The 14,611-nt window shown below is 33.6% G+C and overlaps 1 protein-coding gene across 1 annotated transcript in view; it reads right to left on the reverse strand.

The window, feature by feature from the left end:
- Positions 1-14,611, reverse strand: part of SETDB2 (SET domain bifurcated histone lysine methyltransferase 2) — a 108,592-nt gene that overhangs the window by 16,775 nt on the left and 77,206 nt on the right. Inside the window, exons 17-18 of the mRNA XM_036743908.1 lie at positions 10,941-11,056; positions 5,002-5,112 (exon numbers count right to left, since the gene is read on the reverse strand). Of these exons, the coding sequence (XP_036599803.1) occupies positions 5,002-5,112; positions 10,941-11,056 (227 nt within the window). The remainder of the gene's footprint in view (positions 1-5,001; positions 5,113-10,940; positions 11,057-14,611) is intronic.

Consider the following 14,611-nt stretch of genomic DNA (forward strand, 5'->3'; position numbering starts at 1 on the left):
AACCCCCAAAGAGCAATGTCAAATGGTCACTTGCCCAAAAAGAATTTATAGAAGATCTTAAAAAAGACTTTAAAAATCAAATGACAGAGATGGAGGAAAAACTTTAAAAAAAAAGAATAATCCAAGAAAAACAAGAAGGTTATAAAAGGAAAGTTAACTAATTAGAAAAGGAGTTCCAGAATCTCAAGGAGGAAAATGACACCTTGAAAATCAGAACTGGGCAAAGTGAAGCCAGTGAAATTATAAGAGATCAAGAAATAATTAAACAAAACATGAATAATGAAAAAATAGAAGAGAAACTGAAACATCTCATTAGAAAAAGAACAGATTTGGAGAATAGATCAGGAAGAGAAAATATAAAAATAATTGGGCTAACTGAAAGTTATGATCAAAAAAAGAATCTTGATACAATAATACAAAAAATAATTACGGAAAATTGTCCTGAAGCATTAGAACAAGGCAGGGAAGTAAAAATGGAGAAAATCCATTGCACACCACTTAAAAGAGATCCCATGAGGAAAACTCATAGGAATATCATAGTCAAATTTCAAAATCCCCAGATCAAGGATAGAAGAACAAAAGCATCAAGATTAAAACAATTCAAATATGATGGTGCCACAATTCGAATTACACAAGACCTAGCAGCAGAGACATTAAAGAACCGCAGATCTTGGAACATAATTCATCGATGAACAAAAGACCTGGGGCTCCAACCAAAAATATCATACGCTTCAAATTCCAGTACTATCTTGAATGAAAAAAATGGACATCTGACAAACCTCAGACTTTCAAGACTTTGTTAAAAAGAATCCCCAACTTAATAGAAGATTCGACATACAAGAACCAAGAGAAACATAAGGTACATACCAAAGACTGACTATAAAGGATTCATAAGGACAGACAGTTTACCTTTTATATAACATAAAATGTAAAATGTATGTCTGATATTCTTACTAATAATTGTTGAGCTCTCAAGAAAGACGGGGATAAACTTGACTATGATATGAATTTAAAAAGTAAAACCATTTAGAAACAGCTAAAAATGAGTAATTATTTTATACAAAAGAGGTGCAAGAGGAAGAAAGGATATAGAGGATTTAGATGGGGGAGGAGTGCTGGTAGTTCTGGTAACCTACTTTCATCAGGAATGGGTTTAAGAGGGAACAATACATATATATTTAGAAGAGCATAAAAGTCTTCTAAATTTAGAAGAAATAAAATGGTAGGGGTATAGTGAGGGGGAGAAGACAAGGGAGGGATTTTTAGAGGGGAGAATGAGGGAATAGGTAAAGGGTGTTTAGATTAATGGGAATGGGAGGATAGGGGAGGGATCTTTGGAGGGGGGAAGGCAAGTAATAGGAGGGCAGGAAGGTTGGTGGAGTTGGGGGGTAGGCAAGTAATAGGAAGGTGATGTAGTGGGTAGCAATAAAGTAGAGGAGGCAGGAGGGATAGGAAACAAAAGATAGGTACAAACATAAAAAACAAAATTTGGGAGTAGAGTATGTTTGGGAAAGTATATGTCTATATATGCATGTATATATGTATAAGTGTATGTATATGTAAGGAAACATATCTAAATTATATTGCAGCTTTCTGAGGGTGGGGAGAGGGGAAAAAAAGAACAAAGTTAAAATGTGCACAGCAGAGAACAAAAGAAAATACAAGGAAGCAAAGAAAAGATGGACAATTTTCAACACAAGGTGTATTATTTATCATACAGGCTTCCTTGAAATGAAAATTTGTTGTTACATATTTTGAATCCTCTCCTATGTTCTGCTATGCACATGACATGCTTTTTCCTTTCTTACTTTATATTTAAGTTTATGATATGTTTTTGTTTCTTTTCCCTATTTCACATTTGTGTTCTGGTAAAATAAAATAAAAAAACTGTTTTAAAAAATATATACAAAGCAGAATTTTTTGTAGTGACCAAGAACTAATGACAAATAGGGGAGAGATGAAATAAATTTTGTCATAGGAATGTGATAAAATATGTTCACATTTTTAAAACCTTCTCTTGCTATCTTCTGTCTTTATATCACCTTCAGTTCCAAATATAGACCTGCCTCCAACCTCACCCAGACAGCCATCTCTTATAACAAAGAGAGGGGAAAAAGGAATTCAACAAATCTAAACAATGCATCAACCAAGTCTGACAATATACAGTCTTCTCATACTACCCCAAATCTACAAAGAAGGGAGGACCGTGCATTCTTCTATCTCTTCTTAAGAGTCAAGTTAGTCACCATAAGTGTTCAGCCTTGATTTTTAAATTTTTTGCTTTCTTTCCATTTATGCTATTGTAGTTTGTATATATTGTCCTCTTGGTTCTACTTACCTCACTTTGCATAAGTTCATATTTATTTTCATGCATCTCTGTATTTTTCATATTGATAAATTCTTAATGTACCACGATTTGTGTAGTTGTTCCCTAATCAATAGATATTTACTATGTTTCCTGTTTGCTACTACAAGAAGTGTTCCCATAATATTTTGGTATATATGGGACCTTTCTAACTTTGACTTCCTTGGACTAGATGCTCAGGAGGGAGAATATCTAGGCTAAAGGGTATGGACATTTTAGTCACTTTAAAAACTCAGATTCCAAATTCTGTTCCAGAATGGTCAGACTAATTTACAACTCTGCCAAAAATTGTACAAACATGCTTACCTTTCCATCACCACTCCAACATTGACTATTTCGTTTTTGTAAATCTGGATATGAGATGAAACATGAGATGATTTGCATTTTTCTTATTATTAGTGACATGGAGCAGTCTTTTATATAGTCATTAGTAGTTTGCGATTCTTTTGAGAACTGTTCATATCATTTGACCACTTATCTATTGGGAAATGACTCTTAGTAACAGCCTCCTGGTACACAGGCACCTTGTGCTTAAATCACTTGAGTGAAAAGTTTCTTCATATAGACAGTCACATGAAAAAATGCTCTGAATTCCTACTGATGAGAAAAATGTAAATTAAAACAGCTCTGAGGTACCACCTCAAACCTATAAGATTGGCTAATGTGATAGAAAAGGAAAATGACAGATGTTGGAAGGGATGTGGAAAAGTTGGGACACTAATGTACTGTTGGTAGAGTTGTGAACTGATCTAACCATTCTGGAGAACAATTGGAACTATACCCAGAGAGCTACAAAACTGCATACCCTTTGACCCAGCAATACCACTACTAGGTTTGTATCCCAAAGAGATCATAGAAAAAGGAAAGGGACCTATCTGTACAAAAATAATTCTAGCAGCTCTTTTTGTGGCGGCAAAGAATTGGAAATTGACGGGATGTCCATCAAATGGGGAATGGTTGAACAAGTTGTCGTATGTGATTGTGATAGAATACTATTGCACCATAAGAAATGAGGAACAGGATGGCTCTTGGAAAAAATGGTGAAGATGTATATGAACTGATGCAAACTGAAGTGAGCAGAATCAGAAAAACATTGTACACAGTAACAGCAATATTGTATAATGATCAACTGTGAATGACTTAGCTATTCTCAGCAAAACAATGATCTAAGACAATTCTGAAGGACTTATGAGGAAAAATGCTATCCATCTCCAGGGAAAAACACTGATGGAGTTTGAATGCTGATTGGAGCATAATTTTTTTCCAATTTATTTATTTTTATTGCTTTTTTGCAACATGGCCAATATGAAAATATGTTTTACGTGACTGCAGATGTATAATCTATATCAAAGTACCTGCCTTCTCAAGAAGTGGGGAGGAGAAAGAGGGAGGGAGAGAATTCAGAACTTTAAATCTTTTTTTAAAAATGAATGTTAAAAATAAATAATAAATTTAAATTTAAAAAAGTTTCTTTGCTATAACTCTTTATGTACTATGATAGATTACAAAGTAAAAATTAGGTAATCATGTGATCATAAGAAGTATCAGGCATAATGGGTAGAGAGATGGTCTTGGTGCCAGGAAGATCTGAATTCAACTCATAGTGGCAGAGACGGAGGAGAGATTAAACAAACTGTGTTATAGGAATGCAACAGAGTACATTCACATTTAAAAATCTTTCTCTTGCTATCTTTTTGAGTTCTTTGGTTTTTTTAATTTTTATTTTGTGTATATACACACATATATTTATTTTTCTTCAAGTAAGTCACTTAATCCCCTGGTACTCTTAGCAACTCTCTAAAACTAAAAACTGTAGCGAATATACCAATCTACATTGGTAGAGGGAGATTCCTCATCCAAGAGTTCCCTCTAATAATAATATCACAAGTCTAGTCTCTGTCCCCATCTCTAGCTAATAAGATATAGTTAATGAAAAAAAATTTCACTAATTAAGTTAGAATTCCCTTCTTATTCTATTCCCAAGGATTTTGCTTATATAAAAGGTTTTTAATTTCTTGTAATAAAAATCATCCATTTTTGTGATCACTCTGCTCCTCTGTTTGGTTAAGAATTCTCCCTCCAGCCATATCTATGAAAGGTACTTGATCTTGTTCTCTTATTTTTTCTATCGATTGACCTTAATATTCAGGCTACATATCTATTCTGAGCTTACTGTGATTATATGGTATGAGATATCAGTTGAAACATAATTTCTGTGAAACTGCTTTCCAGTTTTCCCAATATTTCTTATCAAATAGGGAGTTCTCCCCTCCCCCAACAATTTATTATTTATTTTATTGAATACTGCTTCCTTCTTATTTTTTTTAACCAATGCCAAACAGTTTTGAAGAAAACTACTTTGAACCTAATTTGAAGCCTGGAAATTTTATTTCCCCTTCATTCCTACTTTTTTCATTATTTATCTTAAGAATCTAAGACTTCTCATTTTACAAAAAAGGTATTTTGAATGGGAGAATATAATGGAATTCTTCTGTGCCCTATGATATATATGATGAAATGATAAACATGATGAATTTTTATAAAATGTTCATTTTTGTATGTGGTCCACTCAGCCTTCCAGATGCTTCATCTTTTTACTGGCCTCTACTATAGATCACGAAATCATTTAAACTTACCAGTCTCTTTCCTCGATTGATTTCCTCTTTCACTGGCTCCACATCAAAATGTCTATCATCATTTAAGCAAGCATGATCCCCCTCAGATTCTACAAGTCCTGAAGAATATAACTACAGATGAAAAAAAAGTCAGTGTATTGTATAAAAGGGTATTGACAACAAAGGATTAGAAAACAGGGCAGGGGCTGCTGACAGTCCAGGCAGGAAGATCAGTTCATACATACACATTTCTTTCTCAAATTTATTCCTTTTCCCTTGACAAAAAGACATATTCCTAGGTGACTGAAGTCAAGTTCATGTAAGGGACTTTTTCCTTTGTTTTGATAAGCAGGGAGGGGAAAACAATTTCAAATTCCAATAGGAATTAGAATGAAAAGGCAGAGGAGTATGAAAGTCAATTTATTTATTCCCAACATAACCCAGTCTGTTTGGCTCCTATTCCTTTTTACATCAACTTCCATGAGCTTAGTCAGAAATTTTGGAAAGCACATGGGAGGCCGGATAGATGTTCACTACCCCTTTGAAAATTAAAACAAAATGCTTAAGTAAAAGATTTTGTGAAGTTTCCTTGGTCCCCCTCACTTCGTAGCAAGGAAGAAGATCTCGCTTTTGGCAAATTTCATCCAGCCCATAGCACAAGTACCAAGAAATGACTCCATTAATGCTCAAGAGTTGTAAAACTTCAACACAGTTTTAAAAGTGGCAACACCCTAAATGGTGAGAATCTTGATAACGTTATTTGTGGAAACAGGCCTTCTTTGTCAAAAATGAGGTACGACATTCCTCATTTCCCAAAAATAGGAAATTTGAAAAGGCCAAAAGAAAATTCCATACAAATTAGTGCTTCCAAACTGTAGGTACAAATTAAAACATGTTTTATAACAGATTCTGGCAATATTTGCCCAATATTAAAGTTTTACCCCTAAAAGAACGCATTTAATAAGTGATTTAGGTCTTTTTTTTCTTCATTTTTTTTCTGTATATCTCTATCTGCCCCCTCACCTTTCTTTGTGTGTGTGTGTTCATCTCTCTCTCTCTCTCTTCTGACATGTTTTTTCTTCTCTATTTCTGTATCTGATTTCTTTTAGGTTGTTTTCTTTCCTTGGCCTCAGTCTTTTCCTTCTTTAACTGACTATGGTAGAACACTGAAATATATATTTTATTTATTGTAAGCGTAGATGAATACATTATTTTACATTTTTCTCTCTTGGGAAAAAAACAAAGGTGCTAAAAAAACTGAACTTAATTTGCATTTATTTATACAGCACCATTTTTTAAAAACCCGCCTGTTTCACAGACTCCTTTTCCATAGGTATTTTGTATTTGAAAGTTTCTTCATCATAGCTCTTTCACTGTGTATAGATTACAAAAGAAAAAATTAAGTAGCCAGGTGATCCCAAGGTGCCTACAGTGGAAACAGAGGAAAATGTTAAGAAAATAGAGCCAGTAAACTTCCTTGGAGATGACAAATTAGAGATCTCAAAGGAACCGCACTCCTCATACTCCTGAAAAAAATAATAATTACGAGAATAATAATGACAAAGCACCAACAAGAAACAATTGCTTGAAATCATCATAAGAAAGCTAAAATTCACCACAAAGTCAATAAGCAGATTATAAAGGAGCACCAATACAATAAAAAATAAATTTTGGAGTGACAAGAAACATGTAACAAAAGAATATATAACATATGAAAAATAAATAACAAACAAACAAAAAAGCCATGAGCTCCCAATACCAGAATGAGTTAAGCAAATCTAAGAAACAACTCACGGTATCCTGAAGATTATGTTCAAGCAGATTATAAGATAGTATCAAAGAATTATTAGAAAAACTGAAATCAGCAACAACAACAAAATTGAACACATGTAGGAAAGCCTAGGAGGGATTAAAGGAATAATTGAACATAATGAATAAGTCTTGGGAGAAAATAATGGCTAAGTTTGCCAGAACAGAAAATAGCATAGGAAATTTGAAAATATGAATAAATACAACTAAGAACAATTACGAAATAGAAGACTGAATGATGATGTAGGAAAAATGAACTCAGAAAATAACTGGGAAAAAAAGATGTAAAGGCCAAACAGATCAAAGTGAATGATTTGGGTGATAGAAAAAAAACACTTAGTTATCGGGATCCTGGGGAAAAAATGGAGGGAGAAAAGAATCTGGTAACTACAGTTAAGTAACAGTCACAGAATTATTCTTAAAAAGTGAAATTTGGTAAATGTAAATAATCCAGACATTTCAAAAAGGAGAAACCTGAAGTTCAATTCATTCAGGTACATCATTATTAAAATGAGGAGGCCAAAGGAACAATCCTTAGTGATTAGATATACAGATATATAAATCAGGGTCTCATGAGATTGGTTCTCTGAAAAAAATTAGAGTCAGATAGATATCTGCCTACTTATTAATCTAGTTGAAAAACATGGGCTCCCAATACCAGAATTAGTTTAGCAAACCTAAGAATTCTATTTGAAAGCTAGAGAATATTAAAAATCAAGCGGGCCTCAAATAATTAATTTTTCAAAAGAAAGACTAATATCTTTAAAGAGCTTGTGGAACTGACTAGAAACTATACTGAGAATTAAATATTTACTTAGAGTAATAAGTACTTTTCAAATATGATTAAGTAGTTGCTATTTTATGCTAAGAACCTCCATGAATAAATAAAAATACAATGTAGTGTTGGCTAAGTTACTGTTGAGTTTGGAAAGAAAAGGATGTTGCTAATTTTTTTTAAAAGGGAAAATAAAAGGCAAGAGAAAGAGTTGATCTTAACAAAGTTATTATCTTTGACAAGGATGGCTGGGAGATCTAATTTTAGAGATATCTATTTGCATCAAAAGGCAGTAACATAGTTTAGTTTAGTGTTTGAGTTCGATTTAATAATAGAAATAATAAAGTACTTTCTTCTGATAACATTAATAATTTAACAAATGGTTAAATGAGTGAAATTTTATAGTTGTGATATATATATATATTTTATAGTTGTGATATAGACTTATTGATTATCAACATAAGGAGAAATGTTACATAAAGGATTTGTTTTTTAAAAATCCAACATGTTTATAGAAAACATATCTCATACAAAAATAAGTACACAAATTTAACTTGAAATATTGGGCTAAATTTTGTCACGTCAGTTTTCTTATATAGTCTCTCACCCCTTTCATTTTGTGGATTGTTTTATCTATTCACATTTAAAGTTATGAGAGTTAGATTTACATTTTCCTCCATGTACCTCCATTTTTTTTCTGAATTAGGATTGTTGTTCCTCTTCCTTTGTAAAGAAAATATGTTGTCTCTTTAGTAATTTTTGCTTAATCTATTTTAAGGTAATACTATTCCTGCAGGCTCTTTTCTCTTTGTTAATTAATGCTTACTGACTAATTAACTGAGAAAAAGGAATTAATTTTAATTATGGATAAGAAATATGGTTATTGATTAAGCAAATGCAAAAAATAAGAGGAGACAAAATTAATGGATTTAATTATGTAAACATGAATACATTTTGCATGCTAGAGAGAAAAACATTGAAAATAAAAAGAAAATAAATAGCTGGAAAGTCTTTCTGGTAGGTATAGTATGGGGAAATATAATATCCAGACTCTATAAAAGAGAACATAAATTTAAAAGCCCATTCCCTAATGGACAAAAGTCAAAGGATATGAACGATTTTGAAAGAGGAAGCAAATTATTAGTAATCACTTTTAAAACTGTTCAAATTCAGTAACAATCATAAAAACACACATGGTAATAGCAAGGGGGTATAATGGAAAGGGTATGGACTTGAAATCAGGAGATTCCTGGGTTCAGATAGTGTTTTTGACACTATCAAGAGCAAATTAATTATGCTGCTCTCTGAGCTTCAGTTTCTTCATCTGAAAAGTGGGAAAATCAATAGCCCCTACCTCATAAGGTCATTGTGAGGGACCAATGAAATAAAGTGTAAAAGTAATAGTAACTGACATTTATATAGTAATTTGAAATGCATAAGGTGCTTTATATACGTTATCTCCTTTGATATAAGAACTCTGTGGGTTGTTGTTAGGCATTATTTTCACCATTTCACAGATAAAGAAGCTGAGGCACTTTGGAAACCTTAAAGCACTTTATAAATTACATAATAATTATTATATATAATTATAAATTATTATTATTATTACAACTTTGAGGTATCATTTTACATTATCGGTAGAATTAAAATTTTTAGAAAACAAAGGATCAAAAGATTGTCATAGAATTGGAAGGGCCTTTTCCTATAATCTACCAAAACCTTCATTTTACAGAAGAGAAAATAAGATCCTAAAGGGTTAAATGACTTGTCCAAGGTCAGATAATGAATGAGTTGAAGGGCTGGGATGTGAGCCTAGGGCTTTTGTTCCAAATCCAGTTCTTTCCCCATCACCACATGGCAATCTGATCATCAAAACTACTTCAAGAATCATATCCTAAGGATGTTGTTAAAAGCGCAAAAAGAGCTATCTGTACAAAACAAAAAATCAATTGTTTTTATCTGAAATAGCAAAAAAATGGAAACCACCATGATGTTCAACGACTGGGGAGTTGTTAGATAATCTGTGTAATGTAATATTATTGTATTATAAAACACAACAAAGAGGAAACAAGTATAGAAAGCCTTGGATGAAATGATACAAAGTAAAAAAAAGCCAGAATTAGAACAATTTTCAGACTCATTATGATTACAATAACAGAAGCAAAATTTTGTAAGCGTGTCAAAGAAATTATTGGGAGGAAGGGGAATGGAAGGAAATAAGCATCTATACAGTGCTGACTATGGCTAGGCACTGTGCTAGCATTTTTTTTTCAAATATTCTCTTATTTGACTTTTCACAATAACCCTATAATTAGGTGCTGTTGTCATTCCCATTTTGCAGCTGAAGAAACTGAGGCAACCAGAGTTTGTCACGGGTCACACAGTTAGCAAGTGTCCGAGTCCAAATGTGAACTACAGTCCCCAGCACACTGTCACTGTGCCACTGGATAAAGTGAACCAGTTTTTAAAATAAGTTTATTAAAGTTTCTATTTTTTCCTCCTACCAAAATCTATTAAGAAACGTTATCATCTCCGAAGAATTAAGGCAATGATTGAAAGATGTCTGATAGGCACAAGTTAATAAGTAGCAGTACGTTGCCAACTATGACCACTTCTCAAGAAGTCCCATAAAAGGTTTCATGCCGGAGATGTAGGATTGGAAAAGGTGAGTCAGTCACGTATCAAGAGGGAGAGAAAAGAGATAGAAAGTTCAAATACTACACTAGTAATCATAGCATATTAAAGGATCTAGGAGAAAGATTCCAGGATGTTGAGTCAAACCCCTACAGAGAATTAATAGGAGGGCATGAATGTGAATTCCAGAGGATGAAGAGTGGGTAGGTTGTAATTGGCATCATTGGAGGGAGTATCCCTAGCAACAATACTGTGTTTTGTTCTTTAGTTGCTTTTCAGTCGTGTCTGACTCTTTGTGACTCCTTCGGGGTTTTCTTGGCAAAGATACTGGAGTGGTTTGCCATTTCCTTCTCCAGCTCATTTTACAGATGAGGAAACTGAGGTAAACAGGGTTAAATGACTTGCCCAGGGCCACACAGTTAGTAAGTGTCAGGGGCCAGATTTGAACTCAGGAAAAGTAGTCTTATGCCCAGCACTCTATCCGCTGCACCACCTAGCTGCCCTAATTATTGATGATCAATATGTAAATAGTCCAAGTTCTATGGGGTTTTTTGTATCTTATTCCGTATTTTAGTTTTTAAAAGTATTTTTGAGATGATTGAGTTTATAATAATTTTTAAATAAAGAAAATACACAATATTACTTGGGATGAAAGCATCTAGAGTTTTCCCTCAGTACCTAAAGTGACATTCAACCTTCTCCCACTCCCCCAAAAATATTAATACTCATTCAGCTAACTTACCAAACAATTTTGGTGTGCTACTAATTCCAGATCTTGTGAGACATACAGTACGCCACGTTCATCATCTTGAGGACACAGATCACAAGTTATTTTTACCATCCTTTGCTGGAAGATACCTGTAATTAACATAACTAGTTAGAAAAGTTATGTCAGCCAACCAACATTTATTAACTGCGTATTATGGAAGTCCACTTAAGCAAGAGGTTGGAAATCACTATTTTCTTTTAAAAATTTTTTTTGTAATTATATCATTATCATTCCTTCTCTCTCAAGTTAAACCATCCCTTTTGCCAAACTATCCTTGCATTTTAATCAAGGATTCTTACCCTACAGGGGAGAAAATAAACTAGGTAAATAATTTTGTTTTTTTTAATGTGTGAAAAGTAGAAAATGTTCAGTGTATCCCCACTTTAAAAATTATGAATAAAACTTCATTGATGCCCATCAATTGGGGAATGGCTGAACAAGTTGTGGTATATGCTTGTGATGGAATACTACTGTGCTATAAGAAATGATGAGCTTGATCTTAGAAAAACATGGAAAGACTTGCACAAAATGATAAAGAGTGAAATGAGCAGAACCAAGAGAACATTGTATACATAACAGCAATACTGTTTTAAGAACTACCTTGAGTGAGTAAGTTATTTTGTCTATTATACATACCCAAGTTAACTATTAAAGGACATATGAAGAAAGATGCTCTCTGCATCTAGAGAAAGAAGTGATAACCAGAAGTATGTATGTAGAATAATTTTACACATATACCTATTTGTAGCTAATGGTAGCCCATCTCTAGGCTGGGGGTGGGGGTGGAGAAAAAAAGGGAAAAAAAGAAATTTACATGATAATTTTGTTGTATATTTGAAAAGAATAGCAAGTTGTACATAGCAGATTTGCAGTTTCATGTGCAATCATCTTTTTTATTGTACCATGTTATGGACCTGCTTGTTTTATCCCATAAATTGAAAACAAAATAAATATTTAAAAAAGAATAAAATTTCATTTGATTAAATATTTTCATGCTATATGATGATAAGTTAAAAGAGAGTGAAATCGAGAAAGTTAAGGATAATAGGAGGAAAAATACAGTAAAAGAAAGGAAATGAAGGGAAGGAGAAGAGAGAGACCAGATAAAAAAAGAAAGAAAGGATAACAAAAAGAGATGAGCTCTGAATATCCTAAGGTTAGTGTGTTACAACAAGGTAAACTTCTCAAGTCATCATTAAATGGGCCTGTGGACATCTGTATTAAGTAAAGGTTTGTTCTCTCTGACCTTTAAAATATTACTCCATCATTGTCCATTAACCCAGAGGAATGTTGTTCACACTAGGGAATAGTTTTGGATTTTAACATTCAAAGTTGTTTTTGAAACACGTATTTTACCATGTAATTATGAAGGCTATAAACTTATGAAAAGGGATAGTTTAGAGCAGGAGTGGGGCCATACTTGAGGACCTAGAGGGCCACGTGTGGCCTTGAGGTTACAGGTTCCCCACTCCTGGTTTAGGTCATTTTGCTAGTAGCTATTACCTAAAGATCCTTTTTGAAACTAAAAATGACGTTTTTTCTAAATTATGGCGATCTTATCCCATAATTCCAAAAGCTGCATTTGAAACTAGTATTTATTTCATTGTTCTGAGCTTTGCTTAAAAAAAAATCCACTTTTTTAAGACTATTAAGTCCTAGTGGGAATAACTCGTAGGAAGCGAAAACATCTTAGCAAAAAAGCTTTCAAGAATAAATAAGCTCCAATTCAATCAAACACAGACCAAAAAAAAAGTCTCTGCTCTCAAAAAGCTTACATTCTACTTCTCATTCATTTCAGTCAACTATTATCAATAATAAATCAATAAGAAAGCTGTCATTAAATACCTACTGTAATGTGCTGCAAAATTGATTAAGCAAGTTAAACTAAGCTCTCTGAAACTCAGTTTTTGTGGTAGGTTCTGGGGACACACATACAACGAATAAATGAGTTCTGCATGGAATGGTCTGTGCTATCTTTGGAATGTGTGAAAATGTCTAAGAAGGCATGGTTCCTGCCCTCAAGAAAACCGAATAAATGGAAAGTTAAATACAATCCACCAGAGTTTATTGATGCAAAGATGCTATAGGGCAGTAAGTGCAAGATTAATTCCCAAATCAACATCACACATAGAAAGGTTCTAAGTTCAGAAGGAAAGATCACTGTGACCTGGGATGGTCAGAGAAGGTGCCTTTGGGTCTTTCAAGAGAACCCAGTAGATAGATGGAAAGGAGATGGGAATGTATGTGAGGAACTGGAGACACAGGAGTGCATAAAGTTAGCTCAGGAGACAGTGGATAGTAGACAGATCTAGGTGAGGCAGAGTTCTTGGGGCTGGTGTGAGAGATAAGGCTGGAAAAGTAGGACAGGCCCAGGTTTTGATGAGCCTCGCACTTAAAGTCTAAGGAGTTTGATCCTATAGGCTAGAGTTTTCTAAACTGTGAGATGCACCCCCTGAAAGATCATGGCTACAATTATGGGATATTTTTGAGTCTAACTTCTGTTAAATATATCCACTTTTTTTCTCCCAATAAAAACAAAGTCAACAAAAATAAGTCTATCAGTGCTTTCCAACTGACCATCAATGCAGCAGCAATGATTATTTAATATGGTATGTATAAATGAGAATTGTTTTGGACTCTCTGTACTTGAAGGAGTCAGGTTAAATGAAGGTCTAGGAATATTAGTTTAACACGTAGTCCCTTGTATGATTTGGACACATTGCATGCTTCCCAGACAGTTGCATATCGAGGAATGAGCCTGAAGCTACATCCAGTTTTTCAACTTGCTCTAAGAACAATCAACTGTATGAAAAAAAAAATAACCCATTCAAGGGAAGGCTCTTTTTAATGTTGTGTGATAAAATCAGAGCAGAGCTTGAGGGCACTTCTATAAGGTTGAGAAACACAGTGGCTTTCTCATGCTTAAAGAGCTAGAAAAACATTTGAGCTAAAAGAAAAAATGGCCGTTTTTCTTAATGATGAAGAAAATAAAGCAAATTCATAACAAAGAATTTCTCCTGAAACAAATAGTAAATGGCCATTTTTGAAAAAAAAATCCAAAAAACCTGTACTCTAAATAAATTCAAAATAGTCAGATTCATAATAATCCAGAAAGATAAAGTAGCTACATTTATTTAAAAAGTTAGAACTATGGATAACGAATTTACAAAATTATATTTTTATCTATTTCCCAATTTCAAAACCATGCGCCCTAAAAATGAAGCAGAAGAAAATAAATACCTGTTTATTAGGGAGAAAGGATGTGTCTACTGTGTGTCAGGAACTGTGTTAAGTGCTTTACAAATATTATCACATTTAATCCTTACCACTCTGGGAGATAGGTGCTATTCTTATCCCCATTTACATTTGAAAAAACTGGAGCAGACTCGCCCAGGTTCACACAACTAATAAGTGTCTGAGGCTAGATTTAAATGAAATCAGGTCTTCCTGACTCCAGACCTAGTGTTCTATCCACTTAACCAGCTAGCAGTCTCTGGGGCTACTTATTAATCACTTGACTGAACTACAGAAGCAATTTGCATTTTATTTTAAAGATCTACCTATTTCTAAATACATATGCCTAAGGAACCAATTTGTCATGGGCAAAACACAACACGTTCGGTCTTGCTGCATCTAAAAAAGAA

This window comes from Trichosurus vulpecula, chromosome 2 (assembly GCF_011100635.1).
Source record: "Trichosurus vulpecula isolate mTriVul1 chromosome 2, mTriVul1.pri, whole genome shotgun sequence".
NCBI lineage: Eukaryota > Metazoa > Chordata > Mammalia > Diprotodontia > Phalangeridae > Trichosurus > Trichosurus vulpecula.